We start from the raw sequence: 27,979 nt of genomic DNA, 5'->3' as shown, positions 1-27,979 counted from the left end.
TGAAGGGTGCACCGTGTGGACCTGTGAGTATGTTTGGAGTGGCCAAGGATGCGGGTGTTGGGCTCAGGGTGCGTAAAGGGACAAGGACACTTGGGGGGGGAGGGTAATTGGAGCGTACCCAGGCGGGAAGGGGCTGCCTAGTTGATATTGGGGCGTTGGTGATTTTGGAACGCTCGCGGCGGAATCCTCTCTGCGCCCTGGATCGGGTGCTGGTCTATTGTGGGGAAGTTAATGTTTAGGAACCCACGGTTTAGAAAGCCCCTCCGTGTGTGTGTTTCTGAAAGTGGATCAACCTGGGGATGTGTCCGGCGCGTCCGGACTGCTTATGGACGCACTGTGGATGTGCGGGTGGTGTTCGCTAACTGGGGACACTGGAGAGGGCTCGTCTCAGCGCCGCAGGCCAGGAGCAAGGAGATCGCGCGGGGCTGCTTTCGGAACACTCAGCCTAGCCTGGGCCGGGGCGGGGCGGGGCTTGGACGCTCCGGGGGCGGGGCCTCCCGGGGGCGGGCCGGCCGGAGGGGCGGGGCCGCGGCGGCTGCAGCAGCGCGGGCCGGGCCAGGGGGCGCCTCGCTCGGCAGCGGCTCGCGAGTGCGATGCAGTGAGGCAGGACGGGCGGGCGCGCTGGGCTGGGGACACGGCTGCGCTGCAGAGATGTGACTCGGGCCGAGGGCCAGCAGGAGCATCGGCGCTGCGGGGCCGCGGGGGTCGGTGAGTGCGAGCCGCACCGGTGAGGTGGAGGGCGCTGCGGCGACCCCAGAAACTTTTCCCGCCGTGGACTTGAGAGGGTTGGGGTGGGGTCTGCTTCTTGTGCTTTTCTGAGGCCCCCCCAAGGGGTTATTCTGCTGGGGGAGCTGGGGGATCAGGGTGGGGGGAACCACAGTGTGGCGGGAGACGAGCCGCAGAGGGCGGGGCGGGGGGCGGGGAGGGTTGGGACCTTTATGGGGGGAGGGGATGTACCCGGACCAGGTGGAGATCCAAGTCTCTGGGGAGGATCTGGGGGCGACCACAGGCAAAGGGCAGCTGGGACTGTAAGGGAGTCCAGGCGTGCCCGAGTGACTCCTGTGAGGGCAGCCGCGGGCAGGGCTGCGTGGCAAGCCCGTGGGGCCTGAGCACAGACAGGGCAGACGGAACCGGGGGCACAGGGGCCGAGTTGGGGTGTGAGCTGCCGCACCTGCCATAGGGGCTGGGGGCCGAGCTCGCAGCCGGCCGTGGGTGCGCACTGCGGGAAACGAGGGGACACCGCGGGCGAGAAGAGCTGAGCTCTGGGGCTGGGGGAAGAAATGAGGGGCGAATGCATACAATGGCGGGATGTTAGCGTTGCTGTTGCGGCCAAGCTAGAGGTGAGGATCAGCCCTGTGCTGCGTCCCCCCCCCCTTGGGGGACACGGGCTTCCAGCGCCAAGCACCCCGGGATCCCTACCGCCTGCACCCGCCTCGGCCTGGGGGAGCTGGCTAACCAGCCAGGGAGGGGGCGTACCGAGCTTACCACCGAGGACGGCTCCAGCGCAGCCCGCGGGTTTCTTACCCGGCTCTGTCACTCCCAGGCCTAGCCAACACCCCCCCACACGCACACACCCACCCAACTTGTCCCCAGTTCGCTAAGGGGCGGCTCCTTGGAGCGCGGACAAAGGCCCCTGGAGTGTGGCGGGCAGCCGCGTCCCCGCCTGGGGCCCCGGGCCACGCGCCACATTGGCTGCCCAACTGCGCCAGCATGGGGTGGGGGGCACCTGAGCAGAGCCCCGGAGGAACTGGGAAATCCTCGCAAAGACAAGAGAAGTGGGGGAGGGACTTGGCACAAAAGCTTTAGAACTTCAGCCGAGGAACCTTGATTCAGAAGTTTCCCCACGGGCGGGGGCTTTCTGGAGGATTTCAGACCTTGAGTTAAAACTGCATGCAAATAGGATGTAAATAGAATGCAAATGGTCGGTTGGGAGCCCTTCACTGGGCCAGTTTTGTACCTAGACTGCGGAGTGAACAGTTTCCTATCTGTTCCCTGCTCTGTCTGAAAAGGGGTCAGCTGAGTTGGGGAGGGAAAAGATGGAAGTGGGAAGGAGTCGCCATTTGGGGCCCAGGCAGCAAGAAAAGCAGTTTTGTTAGAAAGAGAAGCTCAAAATCTTTATTGGTTAATGTGTTATTTCAGTAAATATGCCAGCTACAGAAGTGGCAGATAAGCCCCTGCTCTCAGGGCACTGGGGAGGTGGGTGAACACTAAATAAGTAAATAAATAGTAAGTAGAGAGAACTTCTGATTGGGATAAGGGCTGCCAGGAAAAGAAAGCAGAGTGCTGTAAAATAAAGTGACAAGAATATGTACACATAAGGGAAGACTGTTCTGGGGAGTGACATGTTAGTGGAGCCCCGCAATGGGGGAGGGGGCACTGACAGAGCAGGGGGAAGACTGAACCAGGCAGAGGGCACCGCAAGTGCAAAGCCTTGGAGGTGGGAATGAGCGTAGAGAAACTGAACAAAGGCCATTGTGGCTGGAGCTCATAGGCAGATGTGGAGAGCGGGGTTGGAAAGGGGATGGCAGGGACCAGCCGGACCACGATCTTTTGGGCCGTGGAAAGGAGTTTAGCTTTTATTCTCCTTGGGCTGGTGAACCCTTGCAGGATTTGGAGTGGAAAGCCACGAGATCTGATTTTTAAACGCTCCCCTGACCTCTACAAGGAGACGAAAAGCAGCTTCCCTTTCATTCTGCCTCTGGGGGTGGCAAGGCGCCGGGAGCCTCCGAAGGGGACCTGTGAGGACTGCTTTGAGCCTGGCTGGCCCTGTAAGCCTACGCCAGGGGTGGGTCAGGTTTTAAAACCCACTTCCCACTTTTAAGCAGTTTTTGTCCACCCTAAATGGCCCCCACCCAGAGCCCAACGCCCCATAAACACTTCCATGCAGAGCTTCCTGGGGGTTCTGAGTTAGTCACATTTTCTTCTCGGAATTACAGCCTTAGAGGAACCATCCACACTGGAACCGGCAGCCAAGGATGCAATTTGCATTTAAATGATTGCTTTTATTTACAGGGTTGGAGCTGCTTTGCATATTCATGGATCACGGAGCCTGTGTTCTGGCAACCCTGTTTACTAACCTGTGAGGGTTATTAAATCCAAGGGCCCCCAGATAGGCTGGTGGTCTGGGCGGCCTTGGGAACTGAAGATTATGAGATGGTGTAACTTGCAAAAGATATCAAAGGGTTAGATTGCAGGTCTGGGAAATAGTTTAATGTCAGGAAACCTTGTAACAGTTTAATCCCTCTGGAGCAGGAAATGCACCAGCGGCTATAATGGGAGTGGGCAGGGACAGAGTGTGATGCTGGGGTGTGTGGGGGGACTGTCTCTGCAGCCTTATCCTGGCCCTCTGTCCAACAGAGCGAGTCCAATCAGGGGTGCAGTGGCCTTGAGGTCAGCAGCTGGGAGAAGTGGGTTCTAGTCCCAGCTCGGCCCATCAATTCCAGGAAGCCTCTGGCCAAGTTGCATTACCTCTTTGTATTCCCAACAGGACAATGGGAATCGTAATTGTAATAAGCCGGGACCCAGTGCTCCCTGTCTGCCGTGCTGAGTACTTTCTAAGTACGTTTCACATCAGCCTTATGAAAGTAGCACTATTATTATCCTTGTTTTACAGAAGAAGAGACTGAAGGTCAGAGAGGTTAAGTGAGTAATGCCCAATGTCACACAGTTCTGTCTGACTTTCCTCCAACTGAGGTCTTCCACTCTTGAGGAGACTGACGGGAGTGTAAATCCTGTGCCAGGTATTCATTGGGTACTGAACTGTTAGACATGCCCAGGGCTAGGAAAGCCCCTCCAGATCTGTTTAGTTTTTCTTTCCCTTCCATGCTCCAGCGCCTCCCCCCTTCTTTAGAGAAGGTGGGTTTAAGATGCCTCTGCTGGTAGCTGCCGAGGCGAAGCAGGTCATAATGGTGTGTTCCAGAGCAGTTTTGCACATCTTGTGTCTGCTTTCATATGGGTGGATGGCAACGTGGGGATGCTAGTTCCCAGGAGAATGGCTGGTGACCGGTTTCTGGGTGTCTGGCTCTGACTCCTCAACAGGGACACCCAGTTTCAGGGCACGCAGGCTGGCCTCAGGTCCTCCAGCACCAGTTCCCCTCTGGAAAACTACCTTCACAGCAAGGCTCCCATTTAGAGCACCTGCTGTGGGGATCAGGAGAGTTTGGGAGTTTCCAAAGTAGACCACCCCCAAAGGCTTCTCCCCGTCACAACAACTCAGGGACCTCTTTGCTTGGTGTGTGACTGGGGAGGCTGGAAACCAGTGGTGGACAAACACCTGGGTGAGCCCCTGTTTCAGCCCCATCTCCATGGCAACCACCCCTCCTGGAAAAGCAAAGTCAGAAAAGCTCATAACCTCAGAGCATTCGCCAATCTTTTATTTAACAGACACTTTATATAAATGCTTACCCCATGTTACCTATTGTCCTAAACTCTAATTATTAATTATTTTAATCCTCACAAGAACCCTGCAAGATGGGTATTATCACCCCCATTTTGCAGATGAAGAAACTGAGACAAGTAAGGTTAAGTCAGCTGCCCATGGTCACAGGGTTCTAGCAAGTGCCAGGGGCAGAACTTGAAACCGGAAGTTTATACTGCTTGGCGAGGACTGAGCCTGGGAGAACCAGCCCTGCTTGTGGCGTTCAGGCAGGCAGCGCTGTCCTCGCACAAGGAATCTTGCCTGCATTCTTTCCAGCCTCTGCAGGCCCCAGCTTGCGAGAAACATGCTGCTCCAACACCTGCCGGTAGCTTGTGGCCCCTCTGCGGGGAGAGAGAGAGTGTGTGTGCGCGGGCCTGCATGTGCAATGCAGTGTTTTTAAGAGCATCTGAATGAGTCACATTTCTGGGAGCCTGGCTGGCAGCAAAGTAATTAGTATGTGAGCCGAGTCTTGCACATTCATCACTTTATTCATTACTCCTTTTGAGGAGCTGCATGCCTACATCCCATGGGTTTGTTGCCATGTATTCATCCCTTCCCAATCAGCCCTGCCTTGCGGCTGACTCCAAACCTCTAATCTGGTTTTGTGCAGTTTGGGGTTCCTGGAGAGCTGCTCCGTTCTCAGCAGCGGGGAGGCCCCAGGTGGCTGAGGGGACAGGATGGGGCTTACCTGACAGTGGGTGAGATGGAGTGTGAGTGGGCACTGCCCCCTGGGCCTGGGGCAGGGATAGTGAGGCGGAAGGTGCCGGGCCATCGTCCAGGCTCCCCCACTGCATATGTTCGTGCTTCTCAAACCTCGGTGCACCCAAGCATCTGAGCACACCTGGAGCTTATCGTAGGGCTGTGGAAACACAGGTGGCCAGGCCCACTCCGGAGAGTCTGCATTTCTAACAAGCTCCCCGGGCGATGCCGCCGCTGTTGCCAGTCTGAAGATCAGACTTTGACTTAAGCCTCTCAGGCCCTCAGTCCCCTCCTCTATAAAAAGACAATGAGAGCATCTTCCTGCCAGGTGACATGAGGGTTGGAGACCACGTTTAATCAGTTGATTGATTTAGTAACTGGGCCGTGAGCCCTGCCCATGTGCCAGGCACTGGGGAATCGGTGCAGAACAAGACAGACAAGAGCCTGGGTGTGTGGGATCAGACCAAAAGAGTAATAAAATAAAATATTTGAAAATTGTGGCACATGCTATGAAGATAAAGATCAGGAGTATTGGTGTAGAGCCTAAAGAGGCAGAGGGAACCTAATTTAGATAGACTGGCCAGCAAAGGTCTCACCGGGTGACATTTCCAGAGCCCTGGTCTGTAGTAAGAGCCCAGTAACAATAGTACAATTGTCTGTCTCCTGGCTCCACCGCTTTCTAGCTATGTGACCTTGGACAAGCCAACTGGCTTCTCTGTTTTATTTCCTGTGAAATGGAGATAGTAATAGCACTTGCCTCATGGTGTCATTGTCCAGATGATAAGGTATTAATATATGTGAAGTGCATAGAAGAGGGCCTGGAGCATGGTAAGCATTATGAGAGTTAACAGTCATTGTCGCGGTCACTGTGGCAGTAACAGAAAACTCTGCAGGGCAGAATCCCCCAGAAATCCTAGATGAGCTGGACTCAGCTTCATTCTGTGAGGTGGTGTGTGGCCTTCCTCCTGTTCATCCTGAACATTGTTCTGTAGAACAATGGCTGTCACCTCATGGGCAGCTTTAGCAATGATAATGACCTACTTGGGACAGCTGGACCCTATCGAAGCCTCTGGCTGCCTAGATGTTGGGTAGGGAGGGCTTCCTGGAAGAAGAGGGCCACATCATGTGGGATGTATAATAGAACTTCTTTGTTAGCAAGTCACATAAACCCGCCTCAAACCGGCTTAATCCAAAAAAGGGAAGTTAATTGGCTGCTAGAACTGCAAAGACCAGGGTATCTGGCTTCAGGCATAACTGAATCCAGTCTCTCTGTGTTTTAGGACTCTGGTCCATCACGTGGCCGTTACCTGTGGGTCAGCTTTACTCTCAGACAGGTTCTGTCCCTGTGATGGTAAATAGGTCCTCTCCAGCCCCAGGTGTACATCCTTTTAGCTTATTAACCCCGATAACAAGAGAAAAACTCTTTCCAGTTAATTCTAGCAAAAATCCTAAAACTGATTCTCATGGGTCTGGTTGGGGCCAGGTGCCTGTTCATGAACCAGTCAGTGTGGCCAAAGGGTGGGATAAATGCTCTGATTGGCCAGGCTGGGTCAGGAGCTCGCAGCTGGGGCTCGAGGCGGCTCTCCAAAGGAAAATCAGGAGCTGTCTTCAGAAATGAGAGAAACGGGCGCAGGACAACAAGAACAACAGCTGTCCCAGAAGGAGAGGGTTCCAACCTTAGGAATGAAAGCAGAAAGCAAGAGTGTATGTATTTCCCATGTCAGAAAGGAGTGGGAGCTGGAGACCTGGACCACAGCCATAAGAACCTGCACAATTTCAGAAGCTTGGTCACCATCTTGATATTTTCTTCATCCACATTGGTTTCCTGTTGTGGTTGGAAGGACAGTCAGGAAGGGGGACGAACTGGTGGAACCAAGTCCCAATTTGTAGGCAGGCCTGGAGAGAGGAGATTCCCCCAAGAGAATGAGTGGAGGCAGCTAAAGAAGGCCAAGTTCTTGCGAGGAAAGGACCCGGAGTGCAGGCCTGAGGCTGAGAGGCCTGGCTGGTTTCCTGGCTTCACCCTCATCAACTGTGTTCTCCAGTGTATAAACCAGGCTTTCTCAACCTCAGCACTGTTGACACGTGGGGCCGGATCATTCTTTGTGTTGAGAGCCATCTCAGGCATTGTAGGATGCTTAGCAACTTCCCTGGACTCTACCCACTAGATGCCAATTGCACCCCACCCTCCCCAGTTGTGACAACCAAAAATGTCCCTAGACATGCCTCAGTGTCCCTTGGGATCAAAATTGCCCCTGATCGAGAACCACTGGCCTGCAAGTGGGTGGGAGAGTTGGGGAGAGGGTTGGTGGTCAAGACTCCAGAAGCACATTCCTACCCGTCCTCTCCCACCACCCTGGAGGTGAGACTGGCTGATGTGTGACCTAGAGAAGCTGCATGGGGTGCGTCTTGTTGTCACTTGCTGAGAAGCCTCCTAATCACATTTGCCATTGATGAGAAGTCTAGGGGAAATCCACTGCACTGTGTCGGGGGCCTGATGGCATTTTGTTCCAGCATATCCGGTTCTTAAATTTTGATTCCCAGTGTGCTCTTGTGAGATGCAGCTCTGGCTAGAACAGTATTTTTCCAAAGGTGGTACGTTGGGATATGCCAATGGGTATGCAACATGAGTTCCATCAACAAGTATTTCAATGTGTTGAGTTTTCTTTTGAGTCAATTTCAAGGACTTGGTGAGTCAGTTAAGTAAATAACTTACAGGGGGTTTGTAGACAAGGTGTAAATAGCTGAGGTGGCACTCCAGTGACTGAAGTAGCAGAGCCCCGAATAGTGGCAGGACCATGGGCCTGATTGCCAGTGTCTGGGGTGCTTGTTTCAGGAGCATCTCTTGCCAGACACCCTCCGTTCCCAGTCTGCCTTCTTTCATCTATAGGCAAAGGAGCTGGTCCATATAGCACCAGGCTCCTTCTCATTCTGCAGCATCAATAATTTATCCCAGTTGATGGCCTTGCGGCCAAGGCAGGATCAGAGCTGCTCACCGTATCCCATCAAGGAGCAGAGAGAGAGGTGGTCGATACCGCATTTACTTAAGAAAGCCCCAGGGATGTGCTGAGCTGCCCGGGAGGTGGCTGGTTACCGCCTCACTGTGGGTGGAGCTAAGGCTGTAAGTCTGGCTTAAGACGCCTGGGAACACATCACTGCAGAGCTGTGCAGGCATGGCTTTCCCAAGGCCAGGCTCCCTCCAAAAGCAAGGAGCTGGGGGCTTCCCTGGTGGCGCAGTGGTTGAGAGTCTGCCTGCTAATGCAGGGGACACGGGTTCGAGCCCTGGTCTGGGAGGATCCCATATGCCGCGGAGCAGCTGGGCCCGTGAGCCACAACTGCTGAGCCTGCGCATCTGGAGCCTGTGCTCCGCAAGAAGAGAGGCCGCGATGATGAGAGGCCCGCGCACCGCGATGAAGAGTGGCCCCCGCTTGCCGCAACTAGAGAGGGCCCTGGCACAGAAACGAAGACCCAACATAGCAATCAATCAATCAATCAATCTTTAAAAAAAAAAAAAAAAAAAGCAAGGAGCTGGTGGCAGTGGGTAGAGGAGAGTCCTGGTGAGAAGTCTCGTTCACTCAGTATTTAGGAAGCACCTAGTACGCTTTTATGCTAGTACTTGACCAGCGGTGCTCATCCTGGTGATTTTCCCCCCAGGGGACACTGGCAGTGTCTAAAAACTTGGGAGGTTGTCACAATTGGGGGAGGGGGTGTGCTTCAGTCACCTAGTGGGTAGAGGCCAGTGATGGTGCTACACATACATCCTGCAATGCACAGGACAAACCCCAAAACAGGGAAGAATCAGGTCCGAGGCTGAGAAACCCTGGTTTATGCTGATGAACGAGACAGACAGTGTCCCTGTCATCCTGTAGCTAGTGGTGAAGAAAGGCAGGAAGGGAGGAGAGGAGGAAGGGACAGGAGAAACAAAGTAAACAGGCAAAAAGATGACAGATACGATTAGAGCTAAGAAATAGATGAGAGGCGCTGGGGGAGGGGATGGGGGTGTGACCTTGGCCAAGGTCTGAGTGGGTGACATTAGAGCTGAGACCAGTGTGGGGAGGAGCAGCTTTCCATAAAAGCAGGGTGCGGAGGCTAGTCTAAGCAGAGGGAGCAGGAGGGGAAGACGAGACTGGGGGTAATAAGCCCACCTCCCGGCTGCTGTGTGGACTCCGTGAGGCACGGAGGCATCCCCTGCAGAGGTGGGCTGGCTGGAGTGAGAGGATGGATTCTCAGCAGATATTTGTGGGAGGGGTGGGATGTGCGAGGGGAGAGGAGGGAAAGGGTGGAACCCAGGAAGACCGTTCACACTACATTTGAAACGCTGGGAAGCTTCTAAGAGGGGATGCGTCTAGGAGCTGAGTGGTGTGACCTTGGGCAGGTGTCCCAACCTCCTCAAGACTGTTGCGTCACCGGTGTGAGGACTGGATGTGTCGAGTGCCTGGCTGAGTGTGAGTCATCGGTAAACGTCCGCTGTTAGCGCTGAGAGACTGAAACGGGTAGTGCGTGCCCCTCTCCCAGCAAGCGCTCGGCCCATGACCATCTCTTCAAGTCTCATGTTATTCCCTGATTTTTGAAGAGGTCAGACATGGCCTCAAATTCAAAGAATATGAAAGAGTATTCAGAGAAAGTGAGTCCCCCTCCCATCCTCTCCTCCAGCCACTAGCACTGACGGTTCACGGCTGTTCACTGAGCCCGGACTAGGGGGCAGATGGGGGCCGAAATCCACCCCCCCTTCTCCAGGCTGTGCTGCCTGGAGAAGGGGGCTGGCGGGTTCGAAGTGAGGTGGGTCTTCTTAAAGAAGTCAGGAGAGTGGGAGTCTTACAATGAATTGGTCTTTTCCCCCCAACTCTTCTGGAACGTTCACGGTGTCAGAGAGAAAGATGAGAACCCACCAGGTGCTGGCTTTCCTCCTGCTCTTCGTGATTGCCTCCGGGGCCTCTGAGAACACCAGCACGTCCCGGGGCTGCGGGCTGGACCTTCTCCCTCAGTACGTGTCCCTGTGCGACCTGGACACCATCTGGGGCATCGTGGTGGAGGCGGTGGCGGGGGCGGGCGCCCTGATCACACTGCTCCTGACGCTCGTCCTCCTGGTGCGCCTGCCGTTCATCAAGGACAAGGAGAAGAAGGACCCCGTGGGCCTCCACTTCCTCTTCCTCCTGGGCACCCTGGGCCTCTTTGGCCTGACGTTCGCCTTCATCATCCGGGAGGATGAGACCATCTGCTCCGTCCGCCGGTTCCTCTGGGGCGTCCTCTTCGCGCTCTGCTTCTCCTGCCTGCTGAGCCAGGCGTGGCGCGTGCGGAGGCTGGTGCGCCACGGCAAGAGCCCGTCGGGCTGGCAGCTGGTGGGCGTGGCCCTGTGCCTGATGCTCGTGCAGGTCATCATCGCCATCGAGTGGCTGGTGCTGACCGTGCTGCGCGACGAGAAGCCGGCCTGTGCCTACGAGCCGATGGACTTCGCGATGGCCCTCATCTACGACATGGTACTGCTCGTGGCCACCCTGGGGCTGGCCCTCTTCACGCTGTGCGGCAAGTTCAAGAAGTGGAAGCAGAACGGGGTCTGCATCCTGGTCACGGCCTTCCTCTCCGTGCTCATCTGGGTGGCCTGGATGACCATGTACCTCTTCGGCAATGCGGAGCTGCGGCAGGGAGACGCCTGGGGAGACCCCACCTTGGCCATCACGCTGGTGGCCAGTGGCTGGGTCTTCGTCATCTTCCACGCCATCCCAGAGATCCACTGCACCATCCTGCCCGCCCCGCAGGAGAACACACCCAACTACTTCGACACGTCGCAGCCGAGGATGCGGGAGACGGCGTTTGAGGAGGACGTGCAGCTGCCGCGGACCTACATGGAGAACAAGGCCTTCTCGATGGACGAACACAATGCAGGTAAAGTGGGCACCGCCCCGCTGGGTTAGGCTGTTCTTCACAAAAGTGCGCTCTCCTTTTTCTCCACTGGGGGTCGGTGGTCCTGGGGACGGTCCTGGCAGATCAGAGCCTACAGACATTGACCGCTGTGCTGAAACTGGCCCAGAGATGCATTCTTATTTAGCACTGTCAACTAATTTAGTATAAAAAGCCAGGTTTCTGGCCTTTTTTGCAAAGTTGGATCTGGCAGTGCTGGGCTGCCATTCCCACCTGGCAGCAATCGTGTGACGCTGGCTGGAAAGGCTCTGTCTCTTACCCCTCGCCGAGTTGTGGTGGCCCTTTAGGTGGGGACCCACTTTCCCTTCACCACACTCCCTGTCCCGGCCGCTATAACATATCAACATTAAGCCCCTCGCTCCCTGGAAGTGTTTAAGTTTGCAGCCCATGTGCTAGATGGATGCAGGGGATGGTGAGGGGCAATGTTCCAATCCCCTCCCCTACCTCTGTCTCCAGGAGTGTATGAATTTGGGCCCTGGAGTCGGACGTCTGGGTTGGGATCCTGCCTCTGCCGCTTCCTAGATGTAAGGCTTTGTGTACCCCATAGACCTGTTGAGAGAGGTGACATACTGAGGGGCTCCCACGGCACCTGGCTTGTTGGATGTGCATCTTGGTTGGGTTCCCCTGAAAGCAGAGCCTGCGATGTTGTAGGTGGTTTACTTAGGAGGTGGCCCCCGCCAGGGAGAATGAGGCTGGGACGGCAGAAACGCCAGAACAAGAGCATCAAAGAGCTGGTTACCGCCATGGGTAGCTGGGGCTCATCCCTGCCAGGGACACGTGTAGAACCTCAGAATCGATCTCTCTCCTATCTCCCACTGTCATGAATGTCTCCCAGGGCTCCTGTAAATGGGCTGAACAAGTTCCATTAGCCCGCACAGCAGAAAAGAGATTTGGTGGGCACTTCGAGTGGAGGTGGTCTGAGCACCCAGGCTGTCTGCCACCGCTGCGGCGGGATTCCCAAGAGGGAAGAGCCGAGAGGAGGCGGCCCAGGCCCCAGGCGCCCCTGCTGTAGATGCTGGAGAAGTGTCTCTTACAATTGTTGCTTAAAGCAAGTCGGCTGAGCTCCCAGCACTTGAGATTAATTAAAATTGCTTTTTCCCAGTTACCTAAAAATTTATCAGGAGCTACAGTAATAATAGCAGCAGTACCAGCAGCAGTAGTAATAATTAATTACCTAGTATAATCATTTATTGAACACTACTTACATGCCAGGCACTATTCTAACTTCTTAACCTGCATTATCTCATTAGTTCACACCTCCACCTGATGAGGTAGGGTCTGTTATTATCCCCATCTTACAGATGAATAAATGGAGGCTGTAAGAGGTTCAGTCTTGCCTGATGACATACAGCTAGGAGGTGGCCCATTCCAGATGGCCGTGGTCCCCTTTTCTGTGATGCTCACCCAGGTGCCTGGGCAGTGCCCACTGTCTGGTCATACTACAAAGTCAGCCTTGTTGGGTTGAGTGCCGAGGCCCAGAGCACAGCCACCCACCCCTGCAGGCAGGGGGAAGCACATCAAGCCACCAGGTCCTCCAAGGCCACCCTCAGCCCTCCTCCCCACCAGGATGTGCCCAGCTGCTTCTGATCCCCTGCTCCTGGCCAGACCCACTGGAGAGAAGGACAGACTTTCCCCCCCTCCTGCAACCCCACCATGGGTAGAGTCAAACGTCCTGGTGTGGCCTTTATCAGAGCTGCTCTCTTCTTACTGGAAAGCCCCAAGCCTGCAAGCCTCTGTTTGTCAATAGATTTGGCAGGGATGAGCCACAGCTCTGGTGGGGCTGGCTCTGTGGATTGCCAGGAGAAGATGAGGGTCAGAATGGGGGTCATCACTCACTGGGAGGCCAGAGGGCCCCTCAGGGCATGTGATGAGCAGAGGCCAGGCTCCTGGCCAGCTCCTGGGGTCCTGGCGGAGCCACCCCTTCCTTGGCTTCTCCTGGAATAGGATCCTCTGTATCTGAGACCCATGGACTCCCCTTGGACCTCAAAGGTAACAGGAACTCCTGAAATGGATGTAAATTTTTGTACATTCAACTGGGAATTAGTCTATTGCTTTGTCAGATTCTCAAAGCCATTCATAATCCCCAGAAAGTTAAGAACCAGTGTTGTTGAACCTGATAATCTAGTTTACTTGCAGTGAAGGGGGGGTGCTAGAACTACACAAGTAGTAGGGGCTTCAAAAGTAAGGATGGCTAACCTCTACTGGGTGCTTACCATGGACCAGGTACCATTCTGAGCATTTTAGCGGCTAATCTCATTTAATCCCTACAATAACCCAGTGAGGTCCATTTTACAGACAGCAAACTGAGGCACGGAGAGGCTGAACAACTTGCCAAGAGGCAGAGCCAGGGTTTGAACCCAGGCGGCCTGACTCCAGAGCCCACACACTGACCACTCTGCCACAGAATTTCTCTTCTCTTCTTAAAGCACTTTAGTGTCCCTCATCTCACAGATGTGTCAGGACACTCTGAGAAGACAGGGATTATAAATCCCATTTTACAGAGCAGGAAACTGACTCCAGGAGTGTCAGGCAACTTGTTCAGGCTCACAGCAGAGCTCACAGCAGCGCAGGGAGAGAGAAGGTTGGTTTTCTGAATCCCGTGCATCCTTGTGAAAATGCATCCAGTATGTCATATCCATGTAAGATCCAGAGATCTAAGGGATTTGTGACCCACGTCAGTACCAGCAGTACCAGTGCTGGCACAGGGCGTGATGGGGTCTCCAGAGGTGCCCCACAGGCCCGTCTGTTTCAAACACTATGTTCCAAAGCCAAGGAGGTTGTCCCTCCTTCCCCTCTTTCTTTTCCAAAACAAAAATAGCTTTATTATTCCTTTCTGATGAGAAAAGATCAACAATAATCAGGTAGGAGTTCAGCAAGTGAAAATAATAAAAATTGCTCAGAATCCCATTGCCCAAAGGCAACCACTGCTGACTGTTTGCTCTCATCTTGCCAGACATCTCTTGATGAGCGCGCACACACACACACACACACACACACCCCAATCCCGTAGAGCAGTTCTTAACCTGTCTGCACGTTAGAATCTCTTGGGCGGCTTTAAACAAATTACCAGTGCCTGCCCCTCATTCTGATTGAGTAAGTCGGTTTGGCCTTAGGTATTTTAAGCCCTGCAAGTGCTTCTAAGATGTAACCAGGTTGAAACCACTGGTCTAAATGGTTTTCTGCTGTGTGCTTGCTTAAAACAACAGTATATCATGGAGGGAGGCCTTTCCAGGTCAGCGACAGCAGAGCTACAGTATCCTTTTCACGAGGCAGAGATTTCTAGGAGGTACCATAATTTATTTTTCTGATCTTAGCTGGTGAATATTCTGCTTGTTTCTGGCTTTCCGTATAAGTAATGCTACAATGAATATTCTTATCCATTCATGTTTGTGCCCTTGATCAATTAACTCCTACACATGCGTCAAAAGAGTCTGCACCTTTCAATCTTGATATATACTGCCAGATGCCACCCCACAGAAAGGTGGACTAATTTAGTCTCCCCTGAATAATTATATGAGAGCCCCATTTCCCCACCTCTTCACCAACCTTGGATGTTGTCAGACTTTTTTTAACAGCCCAGTTTTGCATCCTCCCAAATGTGTGTCCGCCAAAATTCACATGGGCACGAGGCAAAGCCAATTCCCGTGGAAGGCTCACAGGGAGAGACTAAATTGTCATTCTGGCTAGGATTGTCTTTGTTCTAGAAACACTACTTTGCTGGCTGGGGAATGCCTGGGCACCCTCCCTTGCCATGGTGAGAACAGCTGTTCTCATCTTTGGTCTGACCTCAGCCAGCTTGTATTTTAGGGAACCAGGCCCCACAAGGGGCCTTACCCGGGAGCTGCAATTGGCCCTGTTTCTCCTGTATTTTATCTAGCCAGCCTTTCAGGCTCTGTACCCTTGAGAGTCCATCCCTGAAGTCGAGATGGGAAGGGCATTCCCCAGGCTGGCCTGTGGCTCAGCCACTGCTCCCTTATTTCCTTCCCCCAGTGAGACCCCAGATATGTAGGACTTCACCAGCCTGCTGTTTCTTAATGAGTATCAACAAGGCATGAGGGGGGCTTCCCTGGTGGCGCAGTGGTTAAGAATCCGCCTGCCAATGGGTTCGAGCCCTGGTCCGGGAAGATCCCACATGCGGCGGAGCAACTAAGCCCGTGCGCCACAACTACTGAAGCCCACGCAGCTAGAGCCTGTGCTCCACAACAAGAGAAGCCACCGCAATGAGAAACCCGCGCACCGCAACTAGAGAAAGCCCCCACGTGCAGCAACAAAGACCCAACTCAGCCAAAAATAAATAAATAAGTTAATTAATTAATTAATTAGAAAACAAGGCATGAGGTATGTGATAGAAGATGAAAATACACTGAAGGATATACTTCAGATCACATTTTGGAAAGCGTTAACAAGGTACATTAAATGTTCACCTTTCAAAGGAGCAAGAAAGAAAAGGGTTCTATCTTCTGTTAGGGGATTTGGGCTCTCTGATCTCATTAGGCCAAGGGCTATTTAAACTCTGCCCCTTCGCTTCCCAGTGGAAGGCCCTGTGTCAGCTTTGGGGGCAGGGCGAATCTCGCCTCACTTGCAGAGTCTAAACAGGAAAAGACTGGTATTTAGCCTATGATCTTAGATTCCTGTTGGGACCTCCTTATGGATGAGCCCTACTTGCCTTTCAGAGCTGACCCAGGTCAGAGTGGAGTGTTAGTTGGGATTCTTGAAGTTGCAAATAATAAAAAATCTGATCTGAAGCAATTTAAGCAAAACAACACAAAACAACAATGAACTAAGGTACTGGGGGTCAGGCTTCAGAAATGGATAGATCCAGGAAGCTCAAGTGATGACAAGATTTGGTCTCTCTCCATCTCTTGGCTCTGTTAGAATCCTGGCAGCGCACGGCTCTAGGCTTACACAGAGTCCCAGCAGAAAAGAGGAACATTTCCCAGGATGCTTGAGTAAAAATCCCAGAATTAGCTCTGACTGGACCTGATTGGCCAGGCCCCAATCATATGCCCACCTCAAGGCCAGGGGAGGAGACAGTTGTGGCCAATACTCAGGACCTAGAATGTGGGAGGGATGTTTACCAGAGGAGAACAGCAGATAACCACTACACAGAGGGATCCTTGGGCCAAGGCATCCCACAGATGGCCTGTAGAGTGTAGCCTTTGTTTTTTGAAGCGAATGGTTTAGAGCCAGATTCCCCCACCATAGCCGGCAGGGTCTCTGCACTATGAGGAAAGCTGTGCTGCTTGGTGCTCCCTCTCTTCAGGGAGGCCTCGGCTAGGAATTGGGACTAGGGAGAGTCCATGCACTCTGTCCCCTCGTCCGCTTCTCTGCTTCCCAGGAAGGTCATCTTCTTGTCAGCCTGTGCATGGGAGCTCTTGAAGGCTTGGAGATGCTAAAGCAAAGAGTGTGTTTTGGAACATGCATTCCCCACCCTGCCTTGGTTCAGTCTGGGCTGAGCTGCCCCTAATGCAGGGGTCCCTAACCCCCAGGCCTCAGACTGGTAGTGGTCCTTAGCGGTCCGTGGCCTGTTAGGAACAGCGGGAGGTGAGCGGCAGGCCAGCGAGCAAAGCTTCATCTGCCGCTCCCCAACGCTCCCCACCTCTCCCCATCGCTCCCCATCTCTCCCCATCGCTCCCCAATGCTCCCTATCTCTCCCCATCGCTCCCCACCTCTCCCCATCGCTCCCCATCTCTCCCCATCGCTCCCCAATGCTCCCCATCTCTCCCCATCGCTCCCCATCTCTCCCCATCGCTCCCCAATGCTCCCCATCTCTCCCCATCGCTCCGCATCTCTCCCCATCGCTCCCCAATGCTCCCCATCTCTCCCCATCGCTCCCCATCTCTCCCCATCTCTCCCTATCGCTCCCCAATGCTCCCCATCTCTCCCCATCGCTCCCCAACACTTGAATTACCATCTGAACCATCCCCCCAACTCCAGCCCCGCTCCAGCCCCCACCCTGCCCCCGGTCCGTGGAAAAATTGTCTTCCATGAAACCGGTCCCTAGTGCCAAAAGGTTGGGGACCACTGCCCTAATGTCACTTAAATTCAGATTGCTTCTAAGTAACTAAATGTGGTAGTTAAAAACAAAGTATTTGGAGCCAGAATAGTGTGATGGTCAAGAACACAGATTCTCTCTGCTTGGGTTCAAATGCTGGTTCTTACCAGCTGTGTGACCTTAGGCAAGTTACCTAATCCCTCTGTGCCCCATGTAAAATGGCATCTCACAATTGAGAAAGACTTTTGTTTTGTTTTGATTTTTTTATAGTGCTTCTTGTTTCTCTGTTATTTCTTAATGGACTATTTTTTAGAGCAGTTTTAGGTACAGAAAATTTGAACAGGAAGTACAGGGAATTCCCACCTGCCCCCTCCCCTGGTTTTCCCTATTATTAACAACTTGCATTAGTGTTGTTACATTTGTCACAGTGGATGAATCAATATTGATACATTATTATTAACTAAAGTCCATAATTAACATTTTAGAGGTCACTCTTTGTACAGTTCTATGGGTTTGGACAAATGCATGATGTCATGTCTCCACCATTATAGTATCACCCAGAATAGTTCCAATGCCCTAAAAATTCCCTTTGCTCCCCCCAAACCTTTGGCAATCACTAATCTTTTCACTGTCTCTATAGTTTAGCCTTTTCCAGAATATTATAGTTGGAATCATACAGTGTGAGTTTTTACAGCCTGGCTGCTTTCACTTAGTAATATACATTTCACGGTTCCTCCAGGTCTTTTTGTGTCATCTGATTTTTCTTCACCAAAAAAAGGAAATTTAGATGTCTAAAAGTACACTGCAAATAAGAAACACCATTTACTCTCCTTTCAGAGGTAGAAAGTGATGACATATTTTGCTATCTTTGCTTCAGATCTCCCTTTTTTTCCTGTCTAGAAATGACCCCACTCATGTGTCTGGGGCCCCTCTGTCCTCTTCCCCGTCACTTTCCCCTGAAGACGTCCGACCTCTACCATGTACTTGTGGTCCAGGTTCTCAGGGTTGCCCACTTCTGTGTGTATCCAGAAACCGTGTTGGACAGTGTGGTGTTGAACTTGTCAGGGATGGCACTCGGTAGTGAGGAGGTCTTTTGTCAGAAGAGACCTTCTGAGGGATGCAGGCGCTCCCGCATCACCCATGGCCCGTGGGGGCAGGGGAGGGCAGGGGAGGGCCGGGCAAGGCTCTACCCGGGGTCCCCTCCCTGAGAGCTGCCTGCGCCCTGGATTCTGCAAACTCCCCAACCCCCCTGAGACGGGTCAGGCTCCAAGAGAGCCAGAGAACAAAGCGCCTTTGTGACTTTTGTTTTGAATCTGGCTTGTGACAAAGGCGAGGGGTGGGGGGGGGTGGTGTGTGCCTGGAGCGTGGTGTTGATGCAGGCGAAGAAAACAAAATTCAAAATTGTGTCTTTTTTTTTTTGGTGTTGCCTCTCCCTCCCTCCCTCAGCTCTCCGAACAGGATTTCGCAATGGCAGCTTGGGAAACAGACCCAGCGCTCCGTTCAGAAGTAATGTGTATCAGCCAACGGAGATGGCGGTTGTGCTCAACGGGGGGACTGTAAGTATCATGAGGTGATGTTTTGGCAGGAAGCCTAGGAGCGGTCGGTGCTGGGGGGCAGCTTTGATGGGGACACACCGCTCTGTGGAGGCGGCTTACAGGGCTGCAAAGCCAGCGGCTCACGTCGACACCCCTTGTGGCTAGGATGCATGCGGTGCTTCCATGTTTCTTCCTTCCTCTCGACCCCCTTTCTCCATGCACGGAACATCCACCTGTACTTAGCTGACCGTCTGTAGATTCGTTTGAAAGAGTCCCTGTTTCTTGGGGCTCTTGCACCCAGTGAATTCTCTGGTTTTCCTTATACAGAAGGTGCCCCCCTCCATGCTCTCCTTCAGAAGTGAGTTTTAGGAAAAGCCCAGAGTTACGAAACCTTGGCAGATTTTGCTGGCATCCAACCTAGTTGAGCCCTCCGTCCCCTGCTCCTCGCCTCCACACCGTGCCCCAGCTGGGTACTGGGTTCCCCCAACCCCACTTCTTAAAAAATTTCTGAAGAAACTGAAGTGATTATCATTTCTCTCCCGCGAACACAAAAACAGGTTTACTATCTGATGCCAAACAGACCTTCAGCAGAATTGTCACCATTTACATTTTGCCTCTGTGGACTTATATCATTTTCTTTCTCTAGCAATCTAAAAGCTCACTCTCATTCCCACATTTAATTTCCAAACATAGCTACATGCTTCTTTCAGAAACAACACATGAGCCAGTTTACACGTGTAAATTGGATTTCCATTCTTTATATCATGTGCCAATTCCATAACTCACCCTGAACTTTTTTTGTTTTCAATGTGAGTCAGGGATGGTCTTTGATCTCTAGAGGGAACTCTGGTTTTCCTGGCCTTCAGACGGTATGCGATGCCTCAGTTTGCATTGGTGTGGAATGGGCTCAAGCAAGCAGGCTCACGGATTGCGTTTGTGAAGACCCCCAGCCATCCACTGGCCTGTTCATTGTTGGGCACCAAGAGAAGCCTAAGTTTCAAGCATTCGGCCTGTGTTTTAATAAATTTAGTTAGAAAACAGCCCCATCAGTCATTCTTATCATTCTGATAAACCCTCTGATCAGTCATTCTTAAGCCCCCCTGGTCCGGTCAAGGCCAGTGTGCATAAAAACACCCTGGATTTAGAAAGTGAGGTGGGGTTCTGGGTAAAGAAACATATTTGTTCAGGATCATGATTATAGAAAAGGGCAGCTGGCCTTCCCAAAAATGGAGCATCGTATATCACACATAGTGGTTGCTGCTTTTCCTGGGAATCATTCAGCCCAGAAAAGATAAGGTAACTTATCAATGGTACATTGTTAACAAACTGGTTTCTGACATTGACGTTGCCAAGCACGGAGTTCTTAGTGTGTTATTCCTGTTTCCAGATCCCAACTGCTCCGCCAAGTTACACTGGAAGACACCTCTGGTGAAAGACTTTAAGTTCCAGAGAATAAGAATCTCTCTTACCGATTTTATTCCCTGGCCGTGTCTTTCTTGAGGGAGAAATCAGTAACAGTAGCTGAACAAGGCCGCCTCGCAGCCAGGAGATTTGGAAATCCTAGACAAGGGGATTTTGTGTAAATGTGAACACTGCTGAACTGAAAAGCTAACACCGACTGCCCTCCCCTCCCCTGCCCCTCACACACACACACACACACACACACACGCACACACACACACACCTAATACCAAACCAACCTCAAACCCTGCAAACTAAAGCAAAGCTAATTGCAAATAGGATTAGGCTCATTCGAACATGTGGCTGGGAAGACTGCTTCATCCTCTGGGTGTAGAACAGAACCAAGTTCACAGCCAGTGGGCCAGGCTGATGTTGGTTGAACATGGAGATCCCACACCATCGCCCCTCCCCAGCAAGTGCTGGACCTCAGGCAGCCTCTTGGAGATGACCATTTCACTGAGGAGGAGGAGGAGGAATTGTGGCTTTCCCACAGGCCTGCCTCTTGGTTTTCACATTTCAGGGGGGTCAGGAGCAGTTAAGGAGATTGTGAGTGTGATTCCGAGGCGAGGCCCAACCGAATCATGGGGAGAGCTTTAAAAGCAGTGGTGGAGGGGGCCTGCCACGTGCCAAAGAAGAAAAGGCTGTCTGGGAGTTGAAGGGACCATCACACTTAGAAAGTGGCAGCCAGCCACTGTTCCTTCTCTGGGCCTCTTGCTCTGCCGTTGATGGCAGGAAGCAAGCATGCCTCCTTCTGCGGGGCAGTTTCTGGCTGGGGCAGCCGTCTCTCCCCTGATCACCTCTCCCTCTTCCCTCCTCATGAGTCTTCCTCCAGCCCTTCCCCAGTTCTATCCCCATGTCCATTTCAAAAGCTCAAACGGGGCCACCAGCTCAAAGTGCACTAGCTTGGCCAGGAGGCCAATGCCACAGCAGATTTTCCATGATGCTGTCACCTGGCAGGGGTGCCCCAGGGTGGAGAGGTAACGCCTGCTGCCTAGCAAGCAGTGAGTTCTTGGGTCTTCTATGCGGATGTAGTGAAAGGTCCAGGGTGGGGTGGAGCACGTGAGGGTTTCTTGCTGCTTTGGGGAGGGTATGGGGGACATTTTTGTCTTGGTTTACTGCAAGTTCCATGAAAATGGTTCTCTTCAAAGCCCATTGTTTCTGTCATGGTTTCCGTCTGTCCTCAGCAAGTCATTCCTTTATTTGGCATTTCGAACATCTCGGCCATTAAAAGCCCCATGTTCTCTGCACTGTTTGGCCAGTATAATCGCTAGCAATGATTCAAAGCAAAGAGTTTGAACCTGACGGCATGGAATGTATAAATGAGGGTGGGTCCTTTTGCATATACTCTAATCACTGTATTGCTTTTTTCTATAAAACCAACCCATAAGCCTTTAACCTTTAAAGAAAATGAAAAAGGTTAGTGTTTGGGGGGGGGAAACTGACCTCTTCATAAGCCGATATGTCTGAGCTGAGTATGTTTTAATAAACCTTCTGATTTTTCTCGAGGCCCTAGTCTGCTGTGTCCCATCCTCGCCCTCCCCCGCCCGCATCCTTGCAGAGCACCGGGGTAGCGAGGCCAATCTGGCCACCCCTGTGTAGCTCTCCTTCACATTAGCGCATTTCCGTGTGTCGCCAGCATGGGGAAGAGGGAGCGTGGCACCAGAATGCCGCCCCTACCTGACCTTCGGGAAGCGCCCGCCTGCCCCACCCCCGGAGCACGTGCCTGCTTCTAGGGAGAGAATCCCATCCCAGCCCTCTGTGCTAGGAGGGCCACTGGGTGGGCTGGAACTTGGAGTATGGGGGCGGGGGGTGGAGGGAGAGAAGCTAGGACCCGGGGTGGAGGCGGATGCATGCAGACCCAGAATTCTGAAAATCACAGAAATCTCCGAACACCTCGGTCCCATCTGGTGAAAAACGGCCGTGTTCCACGTTCTCGTGCCGGGAAACGGTCGCTCACCCACACTCCCTGGACTCCTTCAGAGCTCTCTGATCCCATCAGCGACTCAGGCTGCAAGAGCCCCCCTTGCAGAGGGGAGAGCAAACACGGTCACGTCCTCTCTAAGTTCTTGGCGGTCCAGGCGTGTCAGGTGGCGCAGCATAGATGGCTACAAGCGGAAAGGAACGTTTCACCACCGTAGAAATGGAACCGGCTTTGAGCCACAGGAAACCTCACTTAATGAGACCTTTTTCTTTTCTTTTCTTTTTAAATCTCTGGTAGTTTTTGCACTTCTGGGTTTTATTTTATTTTGGCTTTGAGGTCAAGAGTGGGCTGAATGCTCTCCCAGTGAGGGTGGAGACGGGGAGTGAGGGGAGAGGGCAGAGAACTGTTCTTCCAATGACTTCACCTGAAGGGTGCGAAGAGACATCTTTGCCAAGAGACTGTGGCAGCCAGCTGCCCCCATGGAGTGAAGTTTAAATACAAAATTAAATGGCACCTCTGTTTAAGGTCTGCTTATGTAAACAAGACATTGGGGGAGGATGACTTGGAAGGAGAGCCTGTGTGATCAAAACACCTAATTGTAAGCACAAATCTTTCCAGGTCCAGTTATCAAACTCACCTTGGGACTATAAGAGCCACTCTTTCCCCTCTAATAGAAAACGGTCATTCTGTGCTGGATTCCTCCCCTGGAGATGGGGTGGAGGGAGGGAAGCAATCGGCCCCAAGAATTGACAAACTGGGAAGTTTTGTGTGTCTCAAGGGCTGCAGATTTGGTTGCTGAAAGCTGGGGAGTCACTGTTTTAGCACAGATTCTGTCAGGGCCCACAGAACGTGGGCAAAGTGGGAGTGGTCTTCCTGGTTAGGCAAGGCTGAGTTGAACCCCGAACCGAAAGGGAGCATTGTGGCTTTTATAATCCAATGATGCAATGATTATACCAGCTTACAGGAGTTCTCAGCAGGTGCTTTTTATTCATTGATAAAGAGCTAAGGCTCGTTTTTGATAGATAATATATATTTATTAAATGTATTAATGTGTGTTTTATAATGTACCTTTATCCTCCCCTGGCTGACTGTTGCATACTTTAAAAAAATCGTTAAAGAAATTTCAAGACAATCAATGTGTACCATAAACGACTGTATATAAACATTACAAATTTAAAAGATTGTAAAGCATGGGCAAATAGGTTTTATTTTCAAAATGCTGTTCTTAACACAAAAAATAAAGGCTTTACTATTTACTTAAGACGTGTGGTAGCTTGTCAAAACAACCCAATACAACTACTTGGCTTTCAGATCCGCCTGGAGGCTAAGTCTGTGGCATTTTGAATGGGAGAATCCTGGTTAACAGCAAACTGCAGCACAATTGAGGGTAATAAGTCAGTTTACCCATAAAATGAGGAATTTCTATAATGCTTTAGGGCCTAGACAACAAAAATTCTTTATCTTTATTGTTGTCTGGGTTTAAGTGTCTTATCTTGATGCAGTCAAAGTTAAGGGTCAGTCTCCTTGGGAAATGATCACAGGCAATAATGACTTTTTTATGAAAAGAGTACTCACCAGATAAACTTAAAACCCACTGCAGAGGTTTGGGACTTTATTTTAAATATGGATCTTTGCAAAGGTGGCCAAAACTGGGAAACTGGTAACTAGAGAAAACTTCAACATCTCTTGGAATCAGAGTTCACTGTACATTTTAGCAGTGGTTGGTGTAGAAGAATTCTCCTGAAGCACTGATGAAATATACGGATGAAAGAATAAAACTGGGGGATAATGCAGAAAGTTAAAACTAGTACTTTCTTATGATAAACTGTTTGCACTAAAACATGTTTGCAACGAAAAGATTCTTATCCGAATGCACCAAATCTAGTTGTTCAAGAAAGCACAATAGAGGAAGCATAACTTGAACATTTTCCTCAAGTGGGGTAATTGGAGCAAAGAGGGGAAAGATACCGACAGCTGTTAAGGTTGTGCAGTCTTAGCTGTAGCCTCTTCTCCATCCTCCATTTTGCATTTTACTGCAAAGAAATGAAAGAGAAAGTCAGGGTCAATCTACAAGCCTAGACAGACTTGGCATCTGGAAACTGCAGACTTGGATACACAGAAGTCAGTTGCTTCGAAACCCACTGAGCGGCTGCGATGGTTCTGGTCCCGTGGATCTACAGGGGAAGAACACAGGGCCTTTGTCCTCCACCGGCAGCACCTGGAGTTTCAAGGCCACTTCACGTAACGTTCACGGCCATTCTGAGTTCAGTTCAGAAGAAGGTCAAAAGTATGCTTTGCAGGTCGGGGGCACTGAAGGAAGGAAGTTTTACTAAAGATGATGACAGATTCGAGGCTCTTGACTCAACCAAATCTGTCACCACTCACCCTGTTCCCCCCACACCCAAAATTAAAAACTCAGGACAGCACTGGGGTCAGTTCAAGGCCACAAGAGAATCTTTTCTAGTCTTTTACGGTCCAGACAAGAATGTGATCCGGGTGATTTCCTGAGTCGGCCAAACAGGAAAGTTAGCTGAACGCAGAGCAATGCACTATTTGTAAGGGAAATTGTCCCAACAGATAAAAGCCCCTTCCCCCAAATACATGGAAACCCAGTCCCCTGGTGGGTGGGAGATCCATTTGGAAAGACCCTCTCTTTTTAATAAATCTTCGCTTCTAGTGTCCAAGTTAATGCCTGCAGGGTTATTCAGAGCAAGGCTGCAGGCTGTGGTCATGCTTGAAGAGCAGTGTTCGAGTAGAAAGGGTGTTGGGGGTTGGTACTGTGTAGAGCAGAGGTTTCAGTCGAGCCTGACCTCCCAGTGGCTGAGGGCACACGCTGGCCACGGACCCCATCACATGCAGCGCAGTGGACTAAACAGGCTAGCCCAGCAGTCTTCAGGCTGGCGCTACACAAAGACTTCCCAAGGGTTCTTGGTCATGGTTTATTCAAAGACAGTTTCCAAATCTTGGCTTCCTTGCGTGGACTTGCAGTTGCTCGTTTCCCTTTCCTACCTCTCCCCATCCTGGCATTACCCAGGGTGTAAAAAATTCCCAGGTGCCAAACAAGGACGCAATTTGAAATGTTGGCATCCCCAGAGTCTCCTTTACTTTCTATACTTAATAACTATCAAATTTTAGAATGTATTTAGTTGGCTTTGTGAACTCGTATTGTATTAATAACTCAAACCAGAAAAATATTTTCAATACCAGGAACCTATGGTCACAGGAAAATTAATTTTTTTCAATGTGTACTATTTTTGTTCCATATTTATGGAAGCTGTACAGGTAACCACAGTGAAGACCCTGTATGCCTCTAGGCCTACTGACGATGACAATGCATGCGCAAGGATGGTCCACACCTGGGAGGTGCTCTCCCAGTATCCCGCTGGCCCATGATGGAATCTAGGATATGAACGTTTAGCAACAGGCTGGGGTGGCGGAGTTCTGACTTGTAGCATTTGCCAGTTTCCATGTCTGATTTCAAGCTACCAGCCTGATGACATAATACAGAGGTAGAAAGGGGCACACACAACCAGAAGGAGCAGCTCAGCACACAGCTGTTCCAGATCCCCGCGGGCACGTGTGCAGGGAAACCCAGGCAAGGGATGGTTTTCCACGTGTGGTTGGGGGACCAGCAATGTTTGCATCACTGGGAACCTATTAGAAATGCACATCCAGGCCCCCACCCCAGACCTATAGAATCAAAAATTGGGGGTGGAGCCCAGCCATCAGTATTCTTAACAAGCCCCACCGGTGATTCTGATGGACACTCGATAAAGTTGAGACCCACTGACCACTGGTTTTTTATGCTGGCTGCGTTTAAGAATTACCTGGGTAGCTTCTGAAACCTGTTTGTACCTGGATCTCGCCCCAGATATTCTGATGTAATTGGTATGGGGCCCGGGCATCAGTACTTATTCAAAGCTGTGTGTTGCTAAGATTCAGGGTCAAGAATCTTTCTTGCTAAGAGTCAAGAAACCCAAACCGTGGTTGGAGTCTCTTAAGGAAATGTGAATGCAAAGACCCTCAGAGCAGTTCATAGGAGTCTCAAAGTCTCAAAACTTAAGCCATTTGAACGACATTCTCTCTGGCCTACAACTGGCAGACAGACACTTAAGGCTACTGGTAGCATGGAAGGAAAGAGGAATTGGCTGATGGGAGGAGTTCCCAAGCCTTGGGTTTTCTTTAGTTCCTCAACCCTGCTGGAAGGAAGAATTCACCTGCATGCCTTTCCTTTGTCCCAGTATTTTAACCAATCCTGTCATGCCTTGAGACCCTCCTCCCCACCCCTACATTTTGACCTTGCCTAGGAAAAAGCCCCTCTCTCTTTCAGATCATTATACAAAAATCTTGGAGGAGAGTAGAAAGGGATGCTGGGAACACTCCTTCAAGTTGGAGAGTCTAGACACTAACTAGAGTTGACGGACTGGAAGTAAAGGTGTGAAGCCTCATGATGGAATCACCTGGAACTCTGAACACTCCTGGTGGCCAGCCCCACCCTAGCCAATCAAGTCAGAATCTCTTGGGGACTTGGGGAGATGGGGACTGCCCACTGGTGCAAACACACTGGAAAACTGGCAATATTAAGTGAAACTGAGCATGTACATTCCCCACAATGCAGCGATTCCAGTACTGTATCCAGCCCCTGGAGAAGCCCTTGCACACGTTACTGGCAGACATCAATGAGGATGTTCATGATGGCAGAAAACTGGAAACAGCCCGAAACTCCATCACCAGCTGACCGCATAAATAAACTGGTTTACTGGAACAGCGAGTATACAGCACTGGACCTGAACGAACCACAGCTACCCGTGTTGGCTTACCTTAGCTTACAGTATTGAAGGAAAAGATGCAAGGCACAGAATACTACATACAGTGTGATTCTATGTATGGCAAATCTAAATGTTGAGGGTTGCATATAAAGGTGAAGAGAATCTAAATAAAAGCAAGAGAACGATTATCACAAAAGTTAGGGTAAGTGGCTTCATGGTGGGAAGGGGAGCCTTAAAAGAGTTCACAGTGTACCACTTCCTTAACTGGTATGGTGGTTACCTGTTTGCTTTATAGCTCTATGTGTTTTATGGTCGCTATTATATGTATATTTCATCTCCTCCCAAGAAAAGGTAAGAAGAAATAAAGATGGTTGTCTGTAACTTGAAACTACAGAGTCAACTAATTAAGGAACAGGAAAGAGCAATTTAACTCTTTTGGGAGGGGGGGGATGGGATTTAAGTGAGCTAATTCTCATCTGTCACATCAGGAAATCAGGAGATAGTGTCTAAACTTTTCCCTAACCCTAACCCCAACCTTAACCACCCAGAGGAACAGCTCAGAGCTCAAAGTGACTGCCATAGAAGAGGGTGACAGATGATGCTCATTCATCCTCCTGTTTTACCCTCTATACCCGTAACCATGGCAACCATGTACAGGGATTACTTTGCTAAAAATTAAGAAGCAGCTAACGTCTCTCCTTAGTGGTTTTCCTCCTCCGGGTCTTGGCGGAAGCTTGCACAGGCAGGTTATTCAGTAGAAGGAGGGAGCAAGGGAAGAGGCAGTGGAGGGGAGCAGGCAGTGAGATGAAAGACCCCAGTTTCCACCTTAGTTTAGAGACATCACTGTGGTTGGCTTCCAGCACCAACAGACGGCTGCCTCCATGGCCCTGTGCTGCCCTTGTACCCCTTGGCAGACTGGTGCGGAGCCAGTTACGGAAGGCCTTGAGAGAGCGGAAGATCCCAGAGTGATGCGCCAGGCCTCCAGCTTCAGTTAAAGGCAGCGTGACAAGAGAGGTCTTGCATACTAGTGAGACCCGCTTACGCTCTCCTCCTCTCCACTGCCCCCCGCGCGCTCCTGTGTCACTCAGTGACAGAGCTGAGAACCCCAGACATGGCTAGAGAAGCTGCCTAAGACATAGGGAGGAAATTCAGGGACCACAGGGTCATCCAGCTACTCACTCAGTGTTGCCCAGATGTGGCCTCGGCACAAAGGACCAGCTGGGGCAAAAATACAGATTCCTGGGCCCCGCCTCAAACCTTGATAAT

At 51.4% G+C, this 27,979-nt stretch overlaps 2 protein-coding genes across 8 annotated transcripts in view; one reads left to right on the top strand and one right to left on the bottom strand.

Moving 5' to 3' along the window:
- Positions 1-561: 561 nt before the first annotated feature.
- On the top strand, positions 562-27,064 carry GPRC5B (G protein-coupled receptor class C group 5 member B). 4 transcript variants are annotated; one of them, XM_036825583.1, is made up of 4 exons: positions 562-708; positions 9,983-10,996; positions 18,474-18,583; positions 26,563-27,064. In XM_036825583.1, exons 2-4 carry the CDS (start codon positions 9,991-9,993, stop codon positions 26,680-26,682), a joined length of 1,236 nt encoding a protein of 411 aa, XP_036681478.1. In that variant the 5' UTR covers positions 562-708; positions 9,983-9,990; the 3' UTR covers positions 26,683-27,064. The 4 variants fall into 4 exon arrangements, with proteins under 4 accessions (XP_036681478.1, XP_036681480.1, XP_036681477.1 ...); XM_036825585.1 differs by lacking the exon at positions 26,563-27,064 and adding an exon at positions 19,950-21,528; XM_036825582.1 differs by lacking the exon at positions 26,563-27,064 and adding an exon at positions 19,381-19,937.
- The window catches only part of IQCK (IQ motif containing K), a 128,483-nt gene continuing 121,899 nt past the window's right edge, over positions 21,396-27,979 (bottom strand). For 3 of the 4 annotated variants that reach the window (XM_036825587.1, XM_036825588.1, XM_036825590.1), the window contains one exon: positions 21,396-23,977. In XM_036825587.1, the coding sequence (XP_036681482.1) occupies positions 23,922-23,977 (56 nt within the window). In that variant the 3' untranslated portion in view covers positions 21,396-23,921. The remainder of the gene's footprint in view (positions 23,978-27,979) is intronic. The other variant, XM_036825589.1, reaches the window with a different exon arrangement.

Source organism: Balaenoptera musculus, chromosome 15 (genome assembly GCF_009873245.2).
Source record: "Balaenoptera musculus isolate JJ_BM4_2016_0621 chromosome 15, mBalMus1.pri.v3, whole genome shotgun sequence".
NCBI lineage: Eukaryota > Metazoa > Chordata > Mammalia > Artiodactyla > Balaenopteridae > Balaenoptera > Balaenoptera musculus.
The sequence above is the reverse complement of the archived record's forward strand: the minus strand, read 5'-3'. Positions and strand labels throughout refer to the sequence as shown.